This window comes from Mesoplodon bidens (assembly GCF_964165515.1).
Source record: "Mesoplodon bidens genome assembly, chromosome: 13".
Classification (NCBI taxonomy): Eukaryota; Metazoa; Chordata; class Mammalia; order Artiodactyla; family Ziphiidae; genus Mesoplodon; species Mesoplodon bidens.
In genome coordinates this window covers 16,595,698-16,622,640 of record NC_138169.1, presented here as the reverse complement: position 1 = coordinate 16,622,640, position 26,943 = coordinate 16,595,698, and the positions used below count along the sequence as shown (strand labels likewise).

Below are 26,943 nucleotides of genomic sequence, written 5' to 3'. Positions count from 1 at the left end.
GAAAAAATATAGAAACTTCAGAATTCTCCAGTTTTGTTTGTCTCCAGTTTTGCTAGTTGTACTAGTTCAAAACAGTCACATTACATGAGGTTAAATAAACTTACCTCAGAGTAGCCATAACAAACTGTATCCACTGTATTGCAGAAAATAACTAAATAAAAAGAGAAAGTAAGAATAAAATTAAGCCTTTTAAAATTTAATATTCAACCTTTCTCTAATTTCACTGTTTGTTAACTATCTGTGCAGAGCACAAACTCTTCAGTGCCTAATCAAAACGCACTACAAGTCTGAGAATGAGTAAGAAGGGTGAACAGGCCCCTGGAAAGCCAGGGTGGCTCCTTTCTTCCTCCCTTATTGCTACATGGCTGGGAAACAGTGAGATAAAAAGAATAGACAGGTGGATAGAAAATGACTGAAGGAAAAAAAGAGAGTTGGATGAGAAAATTAGTAAAGGGAAGAATAAAATGGGAAAGAGGTAGAAAAAGTTAAATTTTGAGAGAACAGACAGATATGTGGAAATAATGGGTAACACAAAAGGCAAACAAATACTAAATAAAGTTGACTGACAGACAGCTAGACAGACAGAAAAAACAGAATAGTAAGCAACAGGGGAAAAGGAAGAAGAAACGTTAGTATGGAAAGAGACGCTGTGAGTGAAAAATACAGAACAGGGAGGAAGGAAGGGGGATCGAAAAACAAAGAGAGGGGCTGCTTCTAGTCTCACCAAGTTCCAATTGTCCTCCAAAATGCTAGCCTCTGGTAGGAAGGCCATACGGACTTCGGCCTCAGCTAAATTCAAGCAGCCTGATCCTTCCTGGTCAGGTTCTGAATCCCAAGCAGTAAACAGGTAGCTCCACCCTTAACCCAGCTGGGCTCCTCCCTACCCAATCCTGCCCTGTATCTTGAGGGCAAGGAGAGAAGTAGCGACAAGTGGAGGAGAAAGCCAAGCAGAAAGAACAAAAATAGAAAGAGCAGGTGAAAAGGAAACAAAGTTCTAAAAAGCATTAGGAATTGTAAAAAGGGGCAAGATGTAGGACTAATAAAAAGTACAGAGAATGAGTCACCATGAAAAGGTAAATAGAGCTGCAAGAGAGAAATAGAATAGAAAAAAGGGAGAGAAAAATAGGGAAGAAGGGAGGTCTGTTTGAAACCTGTCCCTCTTTAGGGACAGAAGCCTGTGTTGGGGAAGACAGACTATATAATTTACTCAATCAGTAAGTTTTTAGTAATATCTGGAAAAGGTGTGAAGAGAAAGGGTTATTAATGTCTCATAATACTAATGTTTTCTTAAATATTCTGTACCAAAATTTCCACCATAAATACAATAAATGTAATATTATATAATATTTGTAATATTTGTAGTAATATTACATTTATAAATGTAAATATAATATTACTAAATTACACAATTCATTGAATATGCTTATGTTTATATATCAACTTTGTGTAAAATGCTGTGTTATGGAAAATATAAAGACAAAAAAGATCAGACCCAGATTTCCAGGAGCTTATAATATGGTAGGAAAAATAGCTTGAATACCAAATCTCAAATCATCTGTACACAAAAATAATGTACACTGATTGGCATTTGAACATTATTTGAAAGAACTGATAAAATTTGGACAAAAATTGGGGGAAGGAGAAAGCAGAAGGAAGAACGTTTCATTTACATAACCATTTATCTTTCATCTAACCACACACTCATATATTTTACAAATATTTATTGATAACATAAATTAGATCATTTGCACGGGTTGAGTAATTTAAATATATTATTCATTTATTCATATGAAATTAAGAATATTATGTGCAGTGGAATACAGGACATTGTTAAGTAGAGGTAGGCTCTAATCACTTTGCTTACATTATTAGATAAACAAATTAAAATACCAGTATATTTCTGGATCAGAAATCCCTACCATAAAATCTTAGGGAGTCTTTTTTTTTTTTTTTTTTTTTTTTTTTTTGCGGTATGTGGGCCTCTCACTGTCGTGGCCTTTCCCGTTGCGGAGCACAGGCTCCGGACACGCAGGCTCAATGGCCATGGCTCACGGGCCCAGCCGCTCCGCGGCACGTGGGATCTTCCCAGACCGGGGCACGAACCCGTGTCCCCTGCATCGGCAGGCGGACTCTCAACCACTGCGCCACCAGGGAAGCCCCTTAGGGAGTCTTTTGAGGCCTCTAATCATACGTCTATCTAATAAGGGTGAGGGGACTAATGACAGTCTCACCAAGTGATAAGAGAACGCTTTTGGACAAAGGACTCTTGTCTCAGTCAAGAACAAATCTCAGATTGTTCAGAGAACAACCATGGCAAATCAGTCTGCTGTTCTTGGCAAGAGAACTTTTTCTCTTTTGGCATCTATTCTAAAATGTCTTATGCCACCAACCAACATTTGGGGATTTACTTTTCTATTTTTCTCTCTAAATTAAGCCCCTCCCTTCTGTATATTTAGCACTGTTTCCCTTTGAAATGTCTTTGGAATCATAATTCTCCCATTTCCTTTTCTACAAGGGCTAACCCAAGCCCAAATGATGAACTGGGTGATATTTATTTTCAGTTTTGTCTTTTCTTTTTACTTAGCTCCTTAGCAAGCTGAAACACATCTCATTTCTCAATGTAACAGGCTACTACTATATGTTACATATCAATTTCAGTTAACAGATATTCATTAAACTTCTACCATGAGCAAGTTACTGCAGTGGATACAAAGTCAAGAAAAACACCTATGTAGTAAAGTATTTTAATTTAAGCAAAAATAGTACTTAAAGAAAATTTCTAGTAATAATAGCTACCAATTATCAAGTGCTTTCTCTGTAAGCATTTTAATCCTCAACACAACCTTTGAGGTAAGAAGTATTATTCTTATTTAACAGATGAAAAAACTGAGGCTTAAAGAAGTTGTGTCATTTTCCCTCTTGTTACAGAATTATCAAGTGGTAACACCAACATTCAAACTCAGTCAGTCTGATCATAGTTCTCACTCTTAACACATACAGTACTCTTAACAGGAAACTGGTTAATGGGAAAACAGGGAAAGTTAATTTAAAAAATTAATGGGACATCAAAAGAATTCTTTTATTAGGCAATTGCTTCTAAGATATGACAACAAAAGCACAAGTAACAAAAGAAAAAAATAGATAAATTGGTCTTCTTCAAAATTAGAAACTTTACTGCTTCAAAGGATACCATCAAGAAAGTAAAAAAGACAACCCGCAGAATAGGAGAAAGTATTTGTAAACCATATATTTAATAAGGGACTTATATGTAGAATATATAGAGAATTCCTACAACTCAATAACACAACCCAATTTAAAAATGGGCAAAGGTTTGTGTTTTCATTTTTTGTTTTTTGGCTGCACCTCACAGCTTGGGGGATCTTAGCTCCCTGACCAGGGATGGAACCTGGGCCCTGGCAGTGAAAGCACCAAGCCCTAACCACTGGACCGCAAGGGAATTCCCGGGCAAAGGTTTTAAATTAGAGATTTCTCCCCAAAATAATACGAATAACTAATACACATGAAAAGATGATCAACATCAAAAGCCACCAGGGAAATACAAATTAAAATCACGAGATGACATTTCACACCTATTAGGATGGCTATAATAAAAAGACAATAGCAAAAAAAAAAAAAAGACAATAGCAAGTGAATGTTGAGAAATAGGAAACCTCATACACAGCTGTGGAAATATAACATACTGCAGCCACTTTGCCAGTTCCACAAAAGGTTAAACATATCCTATATGACAGCGCCTAGGTATAAACCCAGTTCTATTTCTAGGTATATACCCAAGACATTAAAACATACGTCCACACAAAAACTTCGACACAAACGTTCATAACAGTGTTATGCATAATAGACAAAGAGTAGAAACAACACAAATGTCCATCAACTGGTGGACAGATAAATAAAATATGCTATATCAGTACAGTGGAATATTATTTAGCAATTGAAAGAAGTACTGATACATGCTACAACATGGATGAACCTTGAAAACATTAGGCTAGGTGAAAAAGTTAGTCACAAAAGACAATGTACTGTATGACTTCATTCATACAAAATGTCCAAAACAGGGTATTTCCCTGGTGACCCAGTGGTTAAGAATCTGCCCTCCAATACAGGGGACGCGGGTTCGATCCCTAGTCAGGGAACAAAGATCCCACATGCCACGGGGCAACTAAGCCCATGCGCCACAACTACTTATCTTGTGCGCCTCAACTACAGAGCCCACGTGCTCTGGAGCCTGCGCCACAACTAGAGAAGAGAAAACCCGCACACCACAACTCGAGAGAAGCCGGCGCGCCACAACAAACAGCTCACACGTCGCAATGAGCGCCACGACAAAAGATCCCACATGCCGCAAGGAAGATCCCATGTACCGCAACAAAGATCCAACGCAGCCAAATAAATTAATTAATTTAAAAAAATGTCCAAAACAGGCAAATTTACAGTGACAGAAAGTAGATTAGTGTTGCCTAGAGCTAGAAAGGTAGTTTGGGAGGGAATGGGGAGTGACTGCTAATGGGCACAGGCTTTCTTTTTAGGATGATAAAAATATCCTCAAATTAGATAATGGTGCTGGTTGTACAACTCTATGGATATACCGGAAACCACTGAATTGTACGCTTTAAAAGGATGAATTGTACAGTACGTAAATTATATCTTAATAAAACTGTTATCCAAAAAAATGAAGTTTGGGACAAAAGGAAGGAAGGATATATCCCATTGTTGAAACTCATGGTATAATGATTAATGGACAACATGTTTCTGTCTCTCCTACTGAAAAGAATAATATTTAGAATAAAAAGTGTAAAACATTGTAAGAGGGAACTGAAGATAAAGATTGTAAGAGAGCACCTGACTGCTCTAAATGAATACAGCACTCCTGGCCTGAACAAATTACACTCCAGGGCTTTGGTAAAACTTGCAGGTTAACCCAATAAACCACTGAATGAAATCTGAGAGTTCATGTAAAACTGGAAAAATTGCTAGAAATTGTAGAAATTGCTAGAAGTTGTAGAAATTGTAGAAAGCTGTTGGTAACTAAAAATTTTTTATAAGGAGAAAGGATAGTAGAATCTGCAAAGATCTTAGTATTTATCTCAGGCAAGATTCTAGAATGAACTATCCAAAAGATGTGTTTTTATCAATTTATTTATTTATCTTTGGCTGCATTGGGTCTTTGTTGTTGGGTCTTACTTGCTGCACACGGGCTTTCTCTAGTTGTGGCAAGTGGGGGCTACTCTTCGATGCAGTGCACAGGTTTCTCATTGCGGTGGCTTCTCATGTTGCAGAGCTTGGGCTCTAGGCACGCGGGCTTCAGAAGTTGTGGCAAGTGGGCTCGGTAGTTGTGGCTCGCAGGCTCTAGAGCACAGGCTCAACAGTTGTGGCGCATGGGCTTAGTTGCTCCACAGCATTTCGGATCTTCCTGGACCAGGGCTCAAACCCGTGTCCCCTGCATTGGCAGGCAGATTCTCAACCACTGTGCCACGAGGGAAGTCCCAAGATGTGTTTTTAAAGAATTAGAAAAAAGAAGATGTGGTATATATACACAATGGAGTATTACTCAGCCATAAAAAAAGAATGAAGTAATGCCATTTGCAGCAACATAGATGGACCTAGAGACTATCACACTAAGTGAAGTAAGTCAGACAGAGAAAGACAAATATGTGATACCACTTATACATGAAATCTCAAAAAATGATACAGGGACTTCCCTGGTGGTCCAGTGGTTAAGACTCCATGCATCCACTGCAGGGGGCATGGGTTTAATCCCTGGTCGGGGACTAAGATCCCACATGACGTGATGTGCAGCCGAAAAAAAGAAAAGACACAAATGAACTTACTTACAAAACAGAATTACACAGACACATAAAACAAATTTATGGTTACCAAAGTAGAGAGAGGGGAGAGGGATAAATTAGGAGTTTGGGATTAACATATACACACTACTATATATAAAATAGGTAAACAACAAGGTCCTACTGTATAGCACAGGGAACTATATTTAATATCCTGTGATAAGCTATAATGGGAAAGAATCTGAAAAAGAATCACTTTGCTGTACACCTGAAACTAACACAACATTGTAAATCAACTATACTTCAATAAGAAAAGAGAGCAAAATTTTTTTAGCAAAGAAAAAGTTAGCAACATTTTACTTTAAAAATCTAGAGTCTGGGGCTTCCCTGGTGGCGCAGTGGTTGAGAATCTGCCTGCCAATGCAGGGGACACGGGTTCGAGTCCTGGTCTGGGAAGATCCCACATGCCGCGGAGCAACTAAGCCCGCGAGCCACAACTACTGAGCCTGCGCGTCTGGAGCCTGTGCTCCACAACGGGAGAGGCCGTGACAGTAAGAGGCCCGCGCACCGCAATGAAGAGTGGTCCCCGCTCTCCGCAACTGGAGAAAGCCCTCGCACAGAAATGAAGACCCAACACAGCCAAAAATAAATACATAAATTTATATTAAAAAAAAACTACAGTCATTCTATCCAATAAATGTGTAATGTGAGCCATATATGTAACTTAAAAGTTTCTAAAAAACTTTTTAAAAAGTAAAAACAGGTAAAATTAATTTTAATAATATATTTTATTAACCCAAATATTTAAAATTTTGTCATTTCAACATATAATCAATATAAAAATCACTGTAATATTTCACTTTCTTAATTACTTTGTAATTCAGGGTGTATTTTACACTTATGTCTCAATTCCGGTTAGCCACATTTCAAGAGCTCAGTAGCTACATGTAATTTTACTTATTTATTTATCTATCTATCTATCTATCAATGGCTGCATTGGGTCTTCGTTTCTGTGCACAGGCTTCCTCTAGTTGTGGCGAGTGGGGGCTACTCTTCATTGCGGTGCGCAGGCTTCTCATTGTGGTGGCTTCTTTTGCGGCAGAGCACCGGCTCTAGGCCCGTGGGCTTCAGTAGTTGTGGCATGTGGGCTCAGTAGTTGTGGCTCACAGGCTCTAGAGCACAGGCTCAGTAGTTGTGGCACATGGGCTTAGCTGCTCTGCGGCAGCTAAGATCCTGGGAAGATCCTGGGATCTTCCTGGACCACGGCTTGACCCATGTCCACTGTATTGGCAGGCAGGTTCTTAACCACTGCGCCACCAGGGAAGTCCTACATGTAATATTATAGGTGGCATTTTTATTTACAACTAGATTGTAGAGGCTCTTGCCTTTGAATTTTACCCTGCAGAGGTGCCATTATAAACTTCTGAGCAAATAAATGACATGACATAATTACCATATAACTAGTCCTTAGTGAGTATGTAGTATATGCCAGGCCCTATTCTAAATGCTTCCTATACATTAATTTAATCCATTCACAATCCTATGAAGCAAGTATTATTATTATCCTTTTACATGATACTATCATGAGTAACATGTTGGCAGTGTGCAGGATAGATTAAAAAGGGAAGAGTCTGGCAAGAATTAGGTTATTTTTATTTACTTATTTACATCCCACTTTGACCTAGATAATATTTCAGGTGGCTTATGACAGTGCATAAGATAAGACAAAACAACATGAATTGAACATGGGACAAAAGAAGAAAGAAAAACATCTCTGCTGAAATGATCTGATCCCTGGATGTTAAAATCTCTATGCATTTTTTAATGTTACTTTATTGAAAAAACAATATTAAAATAAGAGAAATCTAAAGTAAAAAGTTTGCTGCAATCTCATCTAGTCAAAATGAGTTTTACTTTTGTTATTTTAAGTCTTTGTCCTTATGCATATTCAATTTTTACATGTTTGTAGTAATTCTATAGCTAGTATTTTATATTCTACATTTTTGCTCAACATTATTCCATAATAACCTTTTTTCCTTTTGTTAGAGTCTTATTTTCTTTCTCTCCACTCCCCTAAACTGTAACCAATGCAAAACGCCTGGCATATTTCTCTACATCACTCTCTATTCTCATTAAAACATATCGATATATATATATATATATTCTTCTATACATACACACACACACACATATATATACAGAGGTTGTTACAGTGGTATGGTAGGTTTTTAAAAATGGGATCATATATTTCTGTATACATTGCTGTTCTCACCTGTTATTTCATGGATATCTCTCCACTTTAATATAAATAGTTCTAATCAATTTTGATAGCTGTATAGTATTCCACATAAGATAATTTACCCAACATTTCCTCTCGTGGTGGACATGTAGGCTGTTTTCAGGTTTTGTTTTCCTTAATTTCCTTTATTTTTCGTTCTGCAAACAATTCTGTGGTAAACATCCCTACATCCCCGCATATATAATCTCCTTCTTTGCTGATGTTTTTATTACTAAAAGATTCCAGAATGGAATTCTTTTTGTTCCTCAAACATTTCAAGCTCTTTTTCATTCTGTATTATTTTATTGGTCACGCCATGTAGCTTGGGGGATCTTAGTTCCCCCACTACAGATCGAATCCGGGCCCCCAGCAGTGGAACCACAGAGTCCTAACCACTGGACCGCCAGGGAATTCCCTATTTCTCATTCTAGAACCTTCGCACATACTAGTTATTTTTCCTAAAATGCTTCCTAACACATAGTAATCTGCAATTTAAATTTATTTATATAATTATTTAGTGTTTGTTTCATCAATCAAGGGTAAGTTCCTTGAGAGCTGAATCCCATTCATGCTTTAGGTCTTATATCAGCTCAAATATAATTGTTTTTAGAGGTTTTCCATGCACCTCAATGCAAATTAATCACCCCCATCATATTCTTTCATAAGCCCTCAACTTTTCTTTCTTAGAAATCATCACAATTTGTAATTATATATTTATTTGTATACTTATTTAATGTTGGTCTCTCCTCTAGGACTGCAGGGAGCACATCTATTGTGTTCACCAGTGTAACCCTTGCCTCCAGAAGAGTGTGTGGTGCGTAAAATATGTTCAGTAAATAGTTATTAAATATTGAAAGCTTCTTGGGACTTCCCTGGTGGTCCAGTGGTTAAGAATCTGCCTTCCAATGCAGGAGACACAAGTTCGATCCGTGCTTGGGGAACTAAGATCCCACATGCCATGGGGCAACTAAGCCTGCTCACTGTAACTACTGAGCCCGTGTGCTCTAGAGCCCGCACGCCACAACCAGAGAGCCTGAGTGCTCTGAAGCCCACACGCCAGAACTAGAGAGAAGCCCACAGGCGGCGATGAAGAGCCCGCGTGCTGCAACGAAAGACCCCACGTGCCGCAACTGAGACCCAACGCAGCCAAATAAATAAAATACTTTTTAAAAATTGTTATGATGTGAATAATCCTGCTATTAAAAAAAATATTGAAAGCTTCTTAAAGGAGGATGGGGCTTGGAGAAAATCATACTGTGGAGTAAATTTTCCTTCTATAACAATGTTTTAATGTGAAATCTGCTTTAAGTGTTCATTAAGACATCTATGTCAAAAAAACTAGCGTTAATATCACCAAAGCCTTGCAGGGGAAAAGCAATTACCTCTAAGGCATGGGACAGCTCCAAAGTACAATATGTGATCTAAGAAGGGAATGCAGAGAGGAACAATGGAATTTTGAGAGACAGCTATGGAATAGTTCCTCTTTCATTGACTTGATTCATTTATTCACTGCACAAGAATGTACTGAGCATCTACCATGTGCCAGACACTGTTCTAGGTGCTGGGGATATAACAGTGAACCAAAAAGACAAAACAAAAATAAAAACAAAAACAAACCCACCCCTCACGGGGAACAGATACTTAGAAAAATAAGCAGGGACTTCCTTAAGTGGTCCAGTGGTTAAGGATCCGCCTTCCAATGCAGGGGACGCAGGTTCAATCCCTGGTCGGGGAACTAAGATCCCACATGCCGTGGGGCAACTAAGCCCATGTGCTCTGGAGCCCGTGCACCACAACTAGAGAGACCGTGCGTCAAAACTACTGAGCCCGCATGCCCTGGAGCCTACAGGCCACAACTAGACAGAAGCCCGCACGCCGCAATGAAGGGCCCACGTACCGCCACGAAAGATCCCGTGAGCCACAACTAAGACCCAGTGCAGCCAAATTAATTAACTCATTAATCAATTTTTAAAAAGAAAACAAGCAAATTATACAGTATGTTAAGTTGAAGAGTGCTATGGAGAAAAAAATAACAGAGAGAAGGGAGATGGAAAGCAGGGAGGTGTCAGGGAGAAGCAGTTTTTTTTTTAAGTATGGTCAGGGTAGATCTTAAGAAGCTGACATTGGATCAAAGACTTAAAGGAAATGAAGGAGCCGGCCATATGAATATCTTGAAGAAAAGTGTTCTAGAGGGAGGAAGCCAGCACAAAGGCTCTGAGGCAGGAACATGCCTTGTGTATATGAGAAATAAAAGATGTCAATGCGACTGGGGGCTCACCAGCTTGATGATGTTAGAAAAAAAGATGGGAGAATTTATGTATTAGTTGTCTTAGCAGACCATGCCATTTTCCTTCTTCCTTACTCCAGCTGCTACATTGAGTCATATGCACACTCAAGTAACATGCCTTGCCACCTCCTCCTTCCTACCTCACCCAGGGTGAGCCTTTTGATTTTCCACAACAGAGTCAACTCTGGGATTTTATGACTTCCTAAATATGGAGTTATCCTTGGCTTATTTGTGTAGATAGTTGTTGTTGTCAAGGTCCTGAAGCCAACAATCTAATTAAACCATGAGGTAACTGACTGGGACCAGGGCACTATTAAAAGGCAGCATTAAGACAATTACTGCACTTTTGCAATTCATAACAAAAGTACGAATACTTCCCTTCCCTCTCCAACCAATCCACTTCTTGCACTTTTCTCAAAACCTACTTCTAAACTAATCATGACTAAAAAGTCACTCCTGATCAATCATAGTAACTACCGTAGATGTGCTCAATGCATTTATTCACTCAGAGGTGGATAATAGCTCCTTATTGACTACAGGACAAAATAGCAATTTCCTAATTTGATTTTCAAGATTCTCCCCTACCTGGGCTTAAAACTGTCTTACTATCTACTGTTCTGAGAACTCCCTCAAGCAAGCCGGTCATTCCCCAAAACATCATGCTCATTTCCACTTCTGCTCTTTTTTCACTTGTTCTCCACCTAAAATGTTCTCCGTTTCCACCTCCTACATGAAGCTTTCTTTAACCACCTTAGCTCACAGTAATTATCCCTTCTAACTTCTATTCATTTGTCTATGTGGTGCATTTTCTTTAATAATTTATTAGGGCAAACTCAAAAAATAAATTTTTCTGAACCTTCCAAACACACACACACACACACACACACACACACACACACTGGACTCTCAAAATTTCTATCTAAACTGGCTGCCCAAGATTGGCTATTATCTTTGATGACTACTTTATACATACATACATACCTACACACACATTTATTGGACACATGCAATGGTTAACTTGGTGCTAAGCCCCTTATAATGCATTATACAATTTATTCTCTTACCAGCATATCCATTTGATCATCAAGTCTTGTGAATTCTACCCTATAAAAGTTTCTCAATTCCAACCTCACCTTTTCATCTTTCTATTAGGTCCTATTACAGGACCTTAATCTCTCCCACCTAGACTACTGCAGTGAACCTCCCTGACCTCAGCTTTCTCCATTCCAATGCATCCCCTTTATTCCTGAGTGACAGCAAATCTAACGTCACTCTCTTAGCTACAGCCTCTGGTGGCTCCAAACCCTTTAGCTTGATAAGACCCTTTACAACGTGCCCATTTACCTTTACAGATTCATCATGCTTTCCCCCTTGCCAGAAATATCCTTTGGTGTTTGCCCTGCAAACACCTCCTCTTCTTTCAAGATCCAGTTCAAAAGTCATCTCCCGTCTATAACTTGACCTGACATTCCTGAGCAGGGCTGACTGAATCTCCATTTGTGCTTTCACGAGACTGTAATATAGTCTTATTTTCTACCGATTACACCGTATTGGTTATATTACTATCCCCACGTCTCCTTCCACCACTGAGTTTGTTCAGTACACTGCTATCTCTTTCCTCTCGATTCTGTATTCCCGCAGGCAAAAACCAGGATCTGGTGTAAACTATCCTGAACAAACACCTGTTGAAGAGAATTACTAGGATTTAAAAAAAAAAATACTTTCAGAGAGCCCAGGACACAGCTCGACGGGTACTCACCTTTCAGGGAAGCCTGTTTTTATAGGAGCCTGGAGCCTCCCTGGTGAGGCACTCACCACAGAGTAGGTCTCATATCGGACTGGGAAGCGGCAGGAGTAGCCCTGACTGCCATACTGACGAATAGCTGAGTCTCACTGACCAACTCGGGTCGTGGCTAAGGGAGGGAGAGGAGTATGACTGACTGAGGGGTAGTAGCACAGTCAGACTGACAGACTAACCGAAGGTAGCAACAGGTTCCCACCGACTGCCTGACGGACCAAAGGCAGGAAGAAATGACGGCTGGCCTCGTCATCTTCGAAAAAGAGGACAGCCACCCAAGACCTGCAAGGACGCCGAGCACGCGCTTCGCGCCGCGACTCACGCGGAGGAGGACGGGAAAAGAGCAGGTTGGTAGCAAGCCTCGCTGAGTGCGCGTGCGCGGCAGTCTCTCCTTCCTCCTCTTCCTCCTCCCCTCCCCCAGCCTCTCCGGCACTGCCGTCCATACCCCACACCGCCACGCGGCCAGGCCCGCTCACCCTAGGCCTGCTGGGGCTTCGCCGAGTGCGCACGCGCGGCAAGCTCCATTTCCCCGCCTCTCACGTGGCTCCTCCCTCTCACCCTAGGCGGCCTAGCTGTACACGTGAGCGCACCCGTGCCCGCCTTCCTAGCCACGTGACTCCCGGCTCCGCGCTTGCTCCACTACAGCCTTCCTAGCTCTTACTGCCAGAATCCGGCGTTATGGCTGCCGCCGTTATCCGCGCCGCTTCTCTCTCCCAGTTGTTTCCCCTTCTCCTGTTCCTCCTGCTCCTCTCTGCTCCGCAAGGCGGCAGCGGCCTGCACACCAAGGGCGCCCTTCCCCTGGATACAATCACTTTCTACAAGGTAACGGGGCGGGGGACATCACGCGCAGGTGCAGCCAGACTGTTCAGGGGAGCGCGCACCCGTGGGGGACACAGGGGACAGAGAGGTGGCAGGAGGTGGTCTGTAGCGATAATCCCGTGACTTCCCACCGTCCTGTAGGACTGGTGGAATCTGGGCCGAGGCCGTATCATGACCATGGAGCATACGTGTTCCAGGGTCCTCGTGCACCTTTGCAGTATTTGCACTTGCTTCCTCTTTTGCAAGAGAACTGCAGAGGTGCAGCCGAGGGAGCCGGGTGCCTCTTCCCGTTGCATATGGGAACAGGGCGGTGCCGGGCGAGATCCAATCCTCAAATCCCAAGTAGGAGACTCGGAGGGCGGTACTAGGCGGACGCCACCCGTCTGTGATGGGGCAAGGTTGGAAACGCGCGGCTCGTTAGTCTGCGTTTCAGCGCCCCTCTCTCTTTGGCTTGGATTGCAGCCACTGTCCAGATATTCTGCGTCTCCCTGAAAAGTGCTAGGGTTAAGAATAAGCTTCGGTTCAACCACCCTACAGTGAGTGTCTTGGGCCTGGTGACAAATAAAATCGGGTCGAGACATGGAAGGATTCGCCTCTACACCCGCCTTCATATTTACAGAATTAGGGTCTTGGCCTCGGTAAATGGACGTTGGAAATATTGAAGGCTGAAATGCAGTCCCAATCCCTTAATTTTACACCCACTGGCACCTTTTTAACTTCGCCTATGAGATGGGCAAGCTAAGTGTTGAGATTTATTAATTTATTTTCTTAATTTGTACCCACTGCTGGGAAGTGACCCAAGAAGTGAAACCAAGAAGTGGAGCTCTAAATCTCTAAATCTATCTCAAGTGGTTTAACTCTTCGTATTTTCAAAAGGGTTCCTTGTGGAGTTGGCACCTGTGGGTCATTGAATGCAAAGTTTCAAGAATTTAAAAGTGTAGGTATGACTGGCTGGTTGTCAGGCACACACCCCACAGCACCCTTTGCTTTAGGGGGCTTTCCTGGCAAAGTGACACCCCTACCACCCAAACATGGATAGGAAGTAACATCACAGACCAAATGTGACTTAGAGGGAAACTGCACTGCAACAGTAGTAGTATTTCCTAATCAATTGGTGTGCCTCCATCTTTACAGCTACCACCCTAGTCTAGGCTATGGTTATGTAGCCTCCTCACTAGCCTCCCTGTTTTCTCTCTGGAGCCTCTCAGTCCAGTAGCCTAAGTCCTACATGATCTGACCCTTGCTTCCCTCTCCTCTCATCTCCTAACCATTCTCCTCTTTGTGCCCTCTGCTCCAACCACATGCCGTGCCCTCTGTCCTTTGGCTGTTCCTAGCTCATTACTGCCTTAGGCCCTTTGTATTGGCAGTTCTTTGTGACCAGAACGTTCTTTGCCCAATCTTTGAAAGGCTGGTTGCACCTCGTCGTTCAGACTTGGGTTAAATGTTACCTTCTCAGATTTCCCCCTCCCCCAGTCTAAAGTGCCAGTCACATTACCTTGTTTGATTTCTCTGTAGAGCGCTCATCACTGATTTTTTTTTCTTGTCTAGTGTATTGTGTCCCACACTAGGATATTATATGCTTGTGAAGAACTACCTTGTGTATCTTGTTCACTGATCATCTGCACAACCTAGCAGGTTACCTGTTACATAGAAGATGCTCAATAATAATTTGTCAAATGAATGAACAAATGTTTTCTCCAGTCCCTTTCTAAATCTCACTCTCTTCCATCACTATTGAACAAAAGGGGAGCTTCCTGGGGTTACCATATCCAGGAGACTTGTTCCGTGCTTTGCCTTTCAGTGATTGCCAGTGTCTTTTTTTGTTTCTTGCCCTTTACCGTCACTAAAAATGAGAAACCCTGTCTGTTTTCTTTACTGCTGTGTTCACTTAGAACGGTGCCTGGCACATGTTAGGTCCTCACTACCTTTTTATTGAATGAATGAATGAATAATGAATTCATCTATGCATTGAAGAAACAAGTTAACTAAATGTAGGTTATGGTGGAGCTGATTCCTCAAGGATGAAGAAAGGAGAGATTTCTATTTCTTTCTCTTTTTTTGGCCACGCTGTGCCACATGTGGGATCTTAGTTCCCTGACCAGGGATCGAACCCATGCCCGCTACATTGGAAGCATGGAGTCTTAACCACTGGATCATCAGGAAAGTCCCGAGAGAGATTTCTAAAGCAGTTAAGAGGTACAGGTTGAGTAAAAGAACAAGAAAAAATTAGCTGTGCAAATGTTTGCCGTTCAAAACCATTCTGCTGATGGCTAAGAATGGTGAAAATAAAAGATGAAGGCCTCTCAATTCTATTTCAATGTTACACCACTGTATGATTATTAATATTATTCCATAATATAAATGTAGGCCCCTTGAAGTTAGGTTTTCATGTGTTCTTTTATAAAATTTTCTTCCTGGACATGTAGCATCTGCTCTTAAAGCCTGCCCTGGTTTTGTTCATTTATCAGATATTTTCGGAGCATCTGCCACATGCCAGGGCACTGTTGGGCACTAGGGATAATACAGCAGAAAACAGGTCAGAGACGGTCCTTATTCTCATAAATTATATTGTAGTGGAGAGGACCGACAACAAGCAGATAAGGATTTCGGAGAGTGATTAAATGCAGTGAAGAAAGTAGAGGGCAGTAGCCTGCTAGAGTATGATGGAAATGAAGCAGAATTAGACGGTATGAGTGGGGGAGGCCTCTCCGTTAGGAGAGGACATTTGAACTGAGCTTTGACAACCATGGAAAGAACCAGGGAAAGGGCACTCTAGCCAGCAGAGACAGCAAATGAAAAGGCCCTGAGTGGGAATGTTTGGTGTGTTGAACTGAAATAAGGCCAAATGGGCCAGAGGGATGTGATCTGATTTATATTTTTAAGTCTTCCCTGCTCTTAGACTCCAGAACTCAGACTTTTTGGGGTCAGTGACCACTTAAAGATTACCTGTTCTGGTCCCTTCTCCCTCTTCCCTTGTGTCCTCTGGCGCTGTTATTATTTTTTTTTTTTTTGCGGTACAGGGGCCTCTCACTGTTGTGGCCTCTCCCGTTGTGGAGCACAGGCTCCGGACGCACAGGCTCAGTGGCCATGGCTCACGGGCCCAGCCGCTCCACAGCATGTGGGATCCTCCCAGACCGGGGCACGAACTCGTGTCCCCTGCATCGGCAGGCGGACTCTCAACCGCTGCGCCACCAGGGAAGCCCTAAATATTTTTTAAAACCTAAAACGAAATGGACAGCAACCCACAGTAAGAAATAAGGACTAACAAAAACTGGACTGATGTCAGCTTGACTTAATTATGGCAGGGATTGCCTGTGATGAAAAATTAACCCATAGTGATGACTTTGATTAGAAAAATTAAAAGTTGTAGGAGGAGGGGAGGCAGTACTACCAACCAGAGGCAGCTTATTAGATAAAATCTATGCATTGGGTGAAACCATCAAAATGAAGTTTTGGAATTCCTCAATAAGTTAAATATAGAATTGCTATATGACCCTGCAGTTCCACTCCTAGATATATTCCCCAAAGAGATGAAAACAGGTGTTCAAACAAAAACTTGTACACAAATGTTTATAACAGCACTATTCACAAATAACCAAAAGGTGGAAACAACCCAAATGTCCATCTACTGATGAATGGGTAAACAAAGTATGATATATCCATACAATGGAATATTTATTTGGCCATAAAAAGGAGTGAAATACTGATGCATGCTACAACATGAATGAATCTTGAAAACATTATGCTAAGTGAAAGAAGCTAGACACAAAAGGTCACTTATTGTATGAGTCCATCAGAGTAGACAAATCCATACAGAGAGAAAGCAGATTAGTGGTTGCCGGGGGCTGGGGGAAGGAGGATTGGGGAATGACTGCTTAATGGATACGTGGTTCCTTTTCGGGTGATGAAAATGTTCTGGAACTAGATATTAGTGATGGTTGTGCAACACAGTTAATGTAATAAATCCCTGTGATGTAAATTTTACCATAATTGAAATAGAAGTCTGGACCCTGACAGTTTAGGTCTTAGAGATCTAACTTCAAGGAAACTGTAGTTTAGGGAGGGGACATTGTCCCAAGCCTGGCCTCTCAGCAACTTCCTATGAGCCCTGAAATTGCAGAGTGCAAACTCTGGACTCCCTAGCCAGAGCATCCTCTGTGGTGCCAACTCCTTTATAGACGGTTGTTTGGTTTGGGTCAGATTTCTGGTTCATTGCCAGAGAAAGGCCCCTGGGATGATGGGCACGACAGGGGCCAACTTTACGTGTGCTAAAGATGCGTTTCCTTAGCCTTACCAAAAGGGCCACTGGAGGAGAAGGCCTTAGTACATCTATAGCATTGTTTGTTCCAGACAGTTTGATTAGTGTGAGCAACTACTTAATGGGCTACTCAATAGTAGACACCGTCAAATTGTTAAGTGAATCAATGGGTGAATGAATGAATGAAGGTTAGTATATGAGAGCTTGTCTCCCTTGTGGGCTTGTTTTCCACTCTGTTTCTTAAACAGGGGTCCCTTGGGAAAGGGAATTAGCCCCAAAGGTCCTTGGGAACCCCCACTTGCTCAGCTCTGTATGCCCTCAGGTCATTCCCAAAAGCAAGTTCGTCTTGGTGAAGTTTGACACCCAGTACCCGTATGGTGAGAAGCAGGATGAGTTCAAGCGTCTGGCTGAAAACTCAGCTTCCAGCGATGATCTCTTGGTGGCAGAGGTGGGGATCTCAGGTACGGACAAGTCTGGGATGACTGAGGAGGGCAGAGGGGGAGGAAACTAGGAATTATTTCCCTACTTGTAGGGGGAATACCCAGTGCCTTTCTGTCTGAGCCACACACGAGGAGTATAAATGGGGTCATGTCCTCTCAAGGAGTCTGGTACCCACGGCAAGCTTAGCTTGAGCAGATTCTGTGACCACAGAACCTCAGCTCAGCCTTGCAGGTGCCTGAGGGGAGGGAATTCACCATCCTTCACCCTTCACCCACACTGACATCAAACATACTGTGAGAGCTTGGAGCTCTCCTTGCAGGGGACTGTAGTCAGAGGGGATGCCTTGCCTCCCGGGGGACAGCGTAGTCAGTTTTTCATCTTCAACTCTTTTTTACCAAAACTATTGGGTTTGGGCTTTAGCTCAAATCCACCAGAGCTGCCACTAAACCAAGGGTAGCTCTCAATGATAGGGACAACTTTAATACATAGTTGCCAACATTTAGTGGTTTTTCAGTCTGTAAAGATGTACACAGACATTGCATTTTTAATCTTCACTTGAACCTCGCCTGAGAAGTGAGATGGATTATCTCCTTTTTATACTTGTGGAAAACTGAAGCTCAAGGAGCTTAAATGATTTGTCTCAGGCTGTGGGGTAGCAAGGGGCTCATTCAGAACTCCTCCTAAGTGTGTATTCTTAGGAGGAATGCAGTAGGTTCTTCCCTCTCTGCTTCCTCCCAGCTGAGATGCCACAGTTCCCTAGTGAGCTCTTGAGTCTGGCCTTGGATAGAGGTAGCTGTCACACTTCTTCAGGGCAGTCGATCAAGTCTAACTCAACTGTGAGTCCACTCCTTTGGGGCTTTAATAATATTAACAATAGCTGACATTTCTGAAATGTTTATTATGTGCCAGGCCACTGTGCTAAGTGTTTTACATGCATGTCATCCTGTGGCAACTCTGTGAAGAAAGTTTTATGACTCCCCAAATGAAGAAACAGATGCTTAGAGTAACTTGCTCAAGATTATAAAGTGCCAGAACTAGGACTGGAACCCTACACTTCCTATACTACTACCCAGTAATAGGTGGTCTTGGCCATTTCTTCTTGGCCAGGTGTAAGAAACCAGTTGTAGCCCTTGAGGTTGCTCCTGCCTTTGGGGAAAGACATAGCAAATACTAACAGCTACCACATATTAAACACTTAACTCTGCCAGGTTAAGTGCACATATCCCCTCATTGTGTCCTCCCAACAGACCTCAAGTGGTAGGGACTGAGCTCGTTACCTACCACACATTCACTAAGCTCCAGCCAGACTACACTTTGTAATCCTTGAATATACCCAGCTCATTCCTGCCTCAGAGCTTTTGCACTTGCAGTCCTTTCTGCTTGAGACACTCTTCCCACAAATTGATGTGTCTGCTCTTGATGTGTCTGATATGTCTCCTACATATTCACGTCCCTCAGCTCATGTCATCTTCACAAGGAGGCCTTCCATGACCGCCCGAAGTGGGCCTTCTCACCCAGTCAGTGTCATATCACCATTTTATTTTCGTCATAGCACTAATCACTTTGGTTCATTTGTTTATTATCTCTCTTCTCACTTTTTGAAGAGTATGATGAGCTCCTTGAGGTCAGAGAGCTTGATACTCTTAATCACTCTAAATCACAACTAAGTCCCCAGCACTTAGAACAGTCCCTGGCACATAGTGGGCATATAATAAATATGCAGAATTCCCCTTTTTCAGGTGAGGAAAATGAAGTGCAGAGAGATTAAAGGATTTGACTAATGCCACATGGCTAGGAAGTAGCAGAGGAGGAATTCAAACTGCTGGGATTCTTCTTCCCCTCGGCTCAGATAGGCTTCACAGCAACCTACTGCCATACCTTCCTCATGTCTTATTCCTTGTTTCTGGTTTCTATTCACAGATTATGGTGACAAGCTGAATATGGAGCTGAGTGAGAAATACAAGCTCGACAAGGAGAACTACCCAGTCTTCTACCTCTTCCGGGATGGGGACTTTGAGAACCCAGTCCTATATAGTGGGGCAGTTAAGGTTGGAGCCATCCAGCGCTGGCTAAAAGGACATGGGGTTTACCTAGGTATGCCTGGTTGCCTGCCTGCGTACGACACCCTTGCTGGAGAGTTCATCAGGGCCTCTGGTATGGAGGCCCGCCAGGCCCTCTTGAAGCAGGGGCAGGACAGCCTTGCAAGTGTGAAGGAGGCTGAGAAGAAGTGGGCCGAGCAATACCTTAAGATCATGGGAAAGATCGTAGACCAAGGTGAGGACTTCCCAGCCTCAGAGATGACCCGGATCACCAAGCTGATTGAGAAGAACAAGATGAGCGATGGGAAGAAGGAAGAGCTCCAGAAGAGCCTAAACATTTTGACTGCCTTCCAGAAGAAGGGGGCTGAGAAGCAGGAGCTATGAAAAGGCACTCCAGGGTTTTCAAGGGTTTGGTGGGGTGGGGAGGGGTAAGCTACCTGCTGGCTGTGAGACCCTCCTGGGATATAAGGGAGTGGTAGGAAAAGTGGCACTAAACCAGAAATCTGAGTATGCCCAGATATTGATGCTGGTGTGACTATGCTTGGAACGTCTCTAACCAGTCCGGTATAGCTGGAACATTTACTCAGATGGCTTGTGAAATTCCCCCTCAGAAGGAATTGGTGCTATAAAGAAGAGTGTACTGCCCAGGTTTTTGACAGATATAATTCTGATTCAATTAAAGTTTCTGTGTTTTGGTTAAAAGGACCTGAAGCCATTCAGTTTTCTTTTACAAATTATACTTTGGCCTATGACCTGCTTTCTCCTTTGAATTTATTTTTTAATCTAAGGTGGTGTGGACTCTGCTCTACCAGGGTAACAGACTACCCTGGTAACACTGTGGAAACTAGTCCCAGCTCAAGGCCTACCTTTATTACTTTCCACAGGTGTTCAGATTCAAGTGGACTGATTGCGAGTGGTAAAAGGCATTGTCCATTTTCTGGTCCTTAAAATTGAATGGCAGTATAGTTCTTTTTCATACTCCATGAGATACATTCAGCAAATTCTTAGTTTTACCAATATAACCTGGTAGGTGTTTTTAAGAGTTGGATTTAGACAGCTAAATGATACAATTCAGTCCAATTTGAAAGTTTTTTTAGAAAGGGATAGTTTTCCATCTAAGTCACTTTGTGACTGTTAGTTACTCAATAAGTACCAACTTTTAAAAAGCAGAGTGGGAGAGCATCGTACCGACTTTCAGGTCTCAGGAGTGATGAGCAATAATCTGCAATAGTAAATAAGCTTCATGTTAACATCCAAACTTTCATATTAAACTTTGAAAATATCAAACTTCAGCTCCTGAAATATATCTAACTGCATGCACATAAAGAAATTTAAGTTGAGCAGAGTTGGCAAATAAAACCTCAGATTGTCTATGTCCCTCCATTTCAGCCAGATTGGGTATTTAAGATCACTGGAAACAAAAAATGTAGGAAAACAGGAAAACCCATGTGTTTAATTGGATGGAACCAAAAAAAAAATTGTGCAGCTTAAGCTAACAGTTCAAATCAACTAGATAAAAGATGTTCAAACCTAAACACCTGACATAGCCAGCGAAGATACTCTTAACATTTGACAAAAGAATATATATTAGGCCCAACAATTTCAATATGTCCCCTACTCATTAATTCTAATTGAAAAATTTGTAAGATCTTTTTGCATGCTTCTCACTGGTAAACTTGCTTGAGCTGTTCTAATTTTTTCTCATCTACCTAAAACAGGGTCACTTCCAAAGAATTAAGTATTCGTTGTCTTACGGAAATCAGAGTAAGACGACAGGTAGGGAGAGAACTCTAAAACTAAATGCATTCAGTCCCTGAACGTGGCCTCCTCTCAATTGTAAGAGAAAGAAAAGGGGCAACACGTCTACGGGTACTTCACTGGATGGGTCCATGCTGGGTATCATTATTTATAAGCCTAGGGTCTTGAGTTTAAGAAACACAGGCTATTGGACAGGACTAGATTATCATACATCAGAGGCTCTTTGAAGTATTTTTCATTAAAGATAGGCCCTCCCTGTTTCTAGTTTAGAATCTGTAGTGATTTGCATATGCCACATAAAAATCTTCCCTAACACATCAAATGGATTCCTTCCCTCTACTTCTTAGCATATAATCACTAATACTGTGGCTCAGATGCTACTTATCAGACTGTTTAAGGGAATTTCCAGATAAACTGAAGCACATGAGCCCCTGGATCCAATATGAAGAATCCTATGCTAAACTAAGGACCCTGCAAGTTTTCTCAAATAGTGCCAAGGATAATTTTAATTTACTAATAATTCTTGGTAATTGGTGCCACACACACACACACGTAGGCATTTGAATCGCTTCAGGAGAGACGGATTATTCAGTAGAGAGCCAAGACAATCTGAGGATTTGAACATGGCCATCAAGATGAAGAATGTGAGATGGTGTGTATGAGGCCGGGGGAGGGGGGACATGAGACACTCTGGATTTTAGCTCACTTCATCATTGCTTAAGAGTTTGAATTCTATCCCTTAACCCCACTGGGTGGTCTTAGTAGCCTTATCTGCAATAACTGCTTTTCTCATATGAAAAATAGTACATAACCTGGGGCCCACTTTTACTAAAATATATGGAAGCTGAGGTTGCAAACAAGCTCTGTTCCCCAAGCATAAACTATAGGTACCCCACAAATAACTTTTAAAAGCATTTGGTTCATGGTTGCTTAGCCTCCACTTGTTACTATGAAACACATGTCTGCATCGAGGTAGTCACAGCATCTCAAAAATAGGGAACATGAAGAAGTATAAACCTGAGCCTGCCTTTTGGGGAAAGTCAAAAATGGCAGTGAGGTATATCCAAGTGCCCAGTTTTTGTTAAAGGAAAAAGAGAATGTTGGGGTGGAGTTAGTTCATAACTGAAGAAGCAGGCAAGAACCTTTTCAGGGCTCAAATAAGGGCATTTAGTATCATAGGACAGAAAGGAAACTAGGAGGAAAAACAAACAGCTCCTCTTTCTACTGTGTTGTGTGTCTGAATAAATGATCTCAGCCTATGGGTTCACATACCCTGGGATAAATCATGTCATCAGCCTGCCTGAAATCCTCCAGTAACTTCCCACTAAATTTAGAAATCTTATTTCCTCCCCTGGGTACAAAATCCTGATCGCTCTAATCCCCACTCCACCTTCTATCTCAATCTGTACCCCCTTTCCGCTCCTTTCATTAAGTCCCAGGCACTTGAGCCTTTTTTTTTTTTTTTTTTTTTTTTTTTTGCGGTATGTGGGCCTCTCTCACTGTTGTGGCCTCTCCCATTGCAGAGCACAGGCTCCGGACGCGCAGGCTCAACGGCCATGGCCCACGGGCCCAGCCGCTCCACAGCACGTGGGATCTTCCCAGACCGGGGCACAAACCCGTGTCCCCTGCATTGGCAGGCGGACTCTCAACTACTGCGCCACCAGGGAAGCCCGTGAGCCTTTTTTTTACAGTCACTGGAACATGCTCAGCAGTTTCCTGCCTTGGTGCCTTTGACTTGTATTCACTTTTCCATGGCTGACTCTTCATCATTCAGGTCAGATGGCACCACTCAAGAGGTCCTCTTGTGACCCCACGTATCACATACCCTGACATATCATTAATCAGGACTTAATTACAAACTTATTTTTATTGTCTCTTCCCCCACTTCAGCCACTAACTAGGATATAGAGTTCATCTACCATTATATCAGCAGAGCCTAACACAGAATCTGGCACGTAGTAAATAAGTGCTCAACACATAAATGTTGAATTAATGAATGCGAGCACGCAAGGTACTTTAAACAAAATAACTAGTGGCCTTGGAATAATTTTAAATTTACAAATATTACCATCTTTCTGAGGAATATAATACAAGATTGAGATCACTTATACCATTTAAAAGGTTGTGGCTTCTAGGAATCTGAACAAAAATGAACCAGGCAGGAATGCCAACTTAAGATGAAAGTGTTTAAATAAATTAACCCATCCATTTTAAATAGATTTGCTATGCTTCACTTAATTCTGAACAAGGAAGAATATATACTTCCCATATTAATAAATCACAGCAAAAAAGTAGGAAGAGTTTCAATAACAAGGCTGTAGATACATTGAAACCCCTTTTTATATTAAAAGTTAGAATGAAAGACAAATCCAGATTGAACATAGTGATTGCAAAATATAATGCAATTTTGAACAATTAAAATTATGAAAATATACAAAATTGATGGGCAACACAGCTAGGCATTTGTACATTTTCCATTATGTGGAGAACACTAAAAAGTTCTCTACCTTTTATCCACATCAGATAAATGATTTAAACCAAATATTTGCTTTGGAGAGTCTTAGGATCTCAGTAGTATAAAAAGCAGTAATTTTTCAGTCTGTAAACAGTAGTCGTGTTTTTTCTCCTTTTTTTTTTTTTAAATATCAATTTTCCACACAAAAATAAAACAAAAAACCCACACAAACTAAAAACAGCAGCAGCAGCAGCAATGAGTTATTTGGGAATTCTCTTCAAATACCAATTACATACAATTGCTGGAGAGGGTGCTTTTTACTCATGTAAGAATATATGTGTATATATATATTTTTTTTTAACTGTACACAATTTATAGTGCATGACAATTTCCAAAAGAACAGATCAATAAAAGATATTGGCCATTTCTGCATAATTTCATTCTTTTTACAATTATCTCAAAATGTAAGAGGTTGGATCTAATTGAAATGCTACATTTAGTAGGGAAATCAACATGTAACAAAGGAAGCATAACCCCAACGTAACATTATCTGTCACTAAAACCAGTAGAGGACCCAGATGCCCCTAGGCAAGAGACTAGGTAGGTAGACCACTGGAGTCACACACTGTCCCTGAGGACCAAGGCCAGCCCACTGAGCACACATATGCTAGAATGATCACGGTCAGTTAATAGACTTGTTTCAAAGAACATTTCTGTTTCTATGTATAGTATTTTTGGATATTCAAAGAAATATCATTTCAAGAACACATGCCATACACACATACCTCCAAACCCATACACAAAGTTCCATCTAAATAGACCATAGTTTTATGAAATTATGATGTTATTAAGTTAGATTCAGAATCAATCAGAATTTTTTTTTTTTTTTTTTTTTTTGCGGTACGCGGGCCTCTCACTGTTGTGGCCTCTCCCGTTGCGGAGCACAGGCTCTGGACGCGCAGGCTCAGCAGCCATGGCTCACGGGCCCAGCCGCTCTGTGGCATGTGGGATCCTCCCAGACCGGGGCATGATCCCATGTCCCCTGCATTGGCAGGCGGACTCTCAACCACTGCGCCACCAGGGAAGCCCTCAATCAGAATTTTTAATTCATCTTGTTCAAGGCAGTTCTTTTCTTTTGGGATGGGGTATGACAGTTGTGGCTACCAATTAACATCAAAACTGTTTTTTTAAAATTACTGGATAGACTAGGATTTCCAACAAGTCTTATTTTGACCAGGTAATTCAGTAATTTTCAAAAAAGTTTCCCTACAAGTTAAGACAGTTATTAATCACCCTACCAAATTGTGAATCTAAGAAAGTCAAAATGATAGGGACAAAATGCAATTGCTTTGCATACAGAGATTTTCCAAGCTCTTTTTTGGTTGCTTTTAAAAGAAAAAAGTATCACATTTCACTGGAGAAGTGAGTTGGAAAGAACCTTGAAGGTCTTCAAGACCAATCCTCCATCAGATACTTGAATTTCCTCATCAAATTCATTTCTTTGCTTTTCAGAATTACTAACTTTAACGGTATTTGGGTAACAAAGACCAAAAACAGAGGCACAGATTCAAACACAAAAAAGTTACCAAAGCAGTTGTATAAAATGTGTAACATTTTCAAGAGCAATGTTTATCTTTTCTGTCAAACCAACCTCTGAAGCCATAGTCTTGGGGAGCTCCAGATGAACAACGTAAACACCATCCTGGTAATAATTCTCAAGTTTGAAAAAAGTAAACTGAACCTCAAGCCCAACTGATAACATTTCTTTTGCCTGCCTAAATCTTAAAACCTAGGTTAAATCCATATTAATATACATTCCTTCCTTTCTTCCTTCCCAAACCTCCCACTTAAAAAACGCTACAGCATTAAATCTTTACTTTCAAGCATATATACATGTATATACATTTACATATACATGTATATATGGTTGAAAATATACGTATATATGTAAAAGCATATACATATATATATAGCTCACAAAACCAATGACACTGGTATTAGACTTGCCTGCATAAATTATGTACACCACTCTTCTTTAAAACAGTGATTCCCCTTTCCCAAATAGACGAAAGACAGCAAGCTAGTCCTCAGCAGGCTTATATGTGGTCTGCACTACTTTCCCCTCCAAACAGCTGTAAGATAATAGAAGGCTACTTCTGATTTAACTCTCACAGGAGCTAGGATGGGGATGTCTCGCCATTGGGATTATTAAGCTGAAAAACAACAGCCTGTAGGCATCTAAGTGATGTCCTTCAGTGGCAGGTGGTTATGCCAAATTTCATCTGAGGTCCTTTGGGTACCTGCCTTGGGTTCTGTGGGAGCCAAGCGTTTGAGGAAGCCTCAAAACTAAACTGCTAATGTGGAAAGAGGGCCTACTCCCAATCATGGTCCCCCTCTTCTTCTGCTTTCTGCTTCCTAAGGCTAAAGGACCAGATCAAAACACACACTGCTATAATGGTAGGGCCATTCAGCTGCTCTGAGGTCGATGCTTTATGCTTAATTTCTATTGCTGCTTTCCCCCCACCCCACCAGATGTTTCTGGTGATAGAAGGGAAGAAGAAGAGTGGGGTTCTCTTGTGGCTGCCATATGCATATGAACATGTATAAAAAGTGGTCAAACCCAGACGAGGGTCCTGCTTCTGGTTTATATACAATAATTTAATCAGTTGTATACATTTAATACCTAAAAAATTAATTCACGATCAAAGTCCTTCATGCATTTTATGAGGAAGTTCTGGATTAAAATGATGGTCAATCAGATGTAGCTTTTGCCTGGGAAGATGACGTCCTATTCTGTCGCAGAGTCCTCAGTGCTTGTGGTTCACACTAACTTAAATTTTTAGTTTCTTTGTAGTCTCAAGTCTTTTTTTCAGCAGCTCCCCAATTTCCAGAAGTGAGTGCAGGTAACTGCTCTGCACCTTCCCTTGTACAGTCTTTGAAAATTTTCTCTCTTCCTACGAAGGAAACAAGAATTAGTGGTCTTGCTCAGAAAGCATTCCCCCAGAT

General features: G+C 41.5%; 3 protein-coding genes across 8 annotated transcripts in view; 1 reads left to right on the top strand and 2 right to left on the bottom strand.

Moving 5' to 3' along the window:
• Positions 1 to 12,663, bottom strand: part of TMEM116 (transmembrane protein 116) — a gene marked incomplete at its 5' end in the record, with an annotated part of 144,508 nt that extends 131,845 nt beyond the window's left edge. For 2 of the 6 annotated variants that reach the window (XM_081253210.1, XM_081253206.1), the window contains 2 exons: positions 105 to 151; positions 725 to 772. In XM_081253210.1, the coding sequence (XP_081109336.1) occupies positions 105 to 151; positions 725 to 772 (95 nt within the window). Of the gene's footprint in view, positions 1 to 104; positions 152 to 724; positions 773 to 12,128; positions 12,579 to 12,643 lie in introns of those variants that run through there. The other 4 variants (XM_081253209.1, XM_081253208.1, XM_081253207.1 and 1 more) reach the window with 4 other exon arrangements.
• Positions 12,664 to 12,731: 68 nt separating this feature from the next.
• ERP29 (endoplasmic reticulum protein 29) lies at positions 12,732 to 20,426 on the top strand. Its single transcript, XM_081253212.1, has 3 exons — positions 12,732 to 12,989; positions 17,567 to 17,705; positions 19,606 to 20,426. Exons 1-3 carry the CDS (start codon positions 12,846 to 12,848, stop codon positions 20,106 to 20,108), a joined length of 786 nt encoding a protein of 261 aa, XP_081109338.1. The 5' UTR covers positions 12,732 to 12,845; the 3' UTR covers positions 20,109 to 20,426.
• A 2,540-nt stretch (positions 20,427 to 22,966) lies between these two features.
• NAA25 (N-alpha-acetyltransferase 25, NatB auxiliary subunit) overlaps positions 22,967 to 26,943 on the bottom strand; it is a 77,409-nt gene continuing 73,432 nt past the window's right edge. Inside the window, exon 24 of the mRNA XM_081253196.1 lies at positions 22,967 to 26,891. Coding sequence (XP_081109322.1) covers positions 26,769 to 26,891 — 123 coding nt within the window. The 3' untranslated portion in view covers positions 22,967 to 26,768. The remainder of the gene's footprint in view (positions 26,892 to 26,943) is intronic.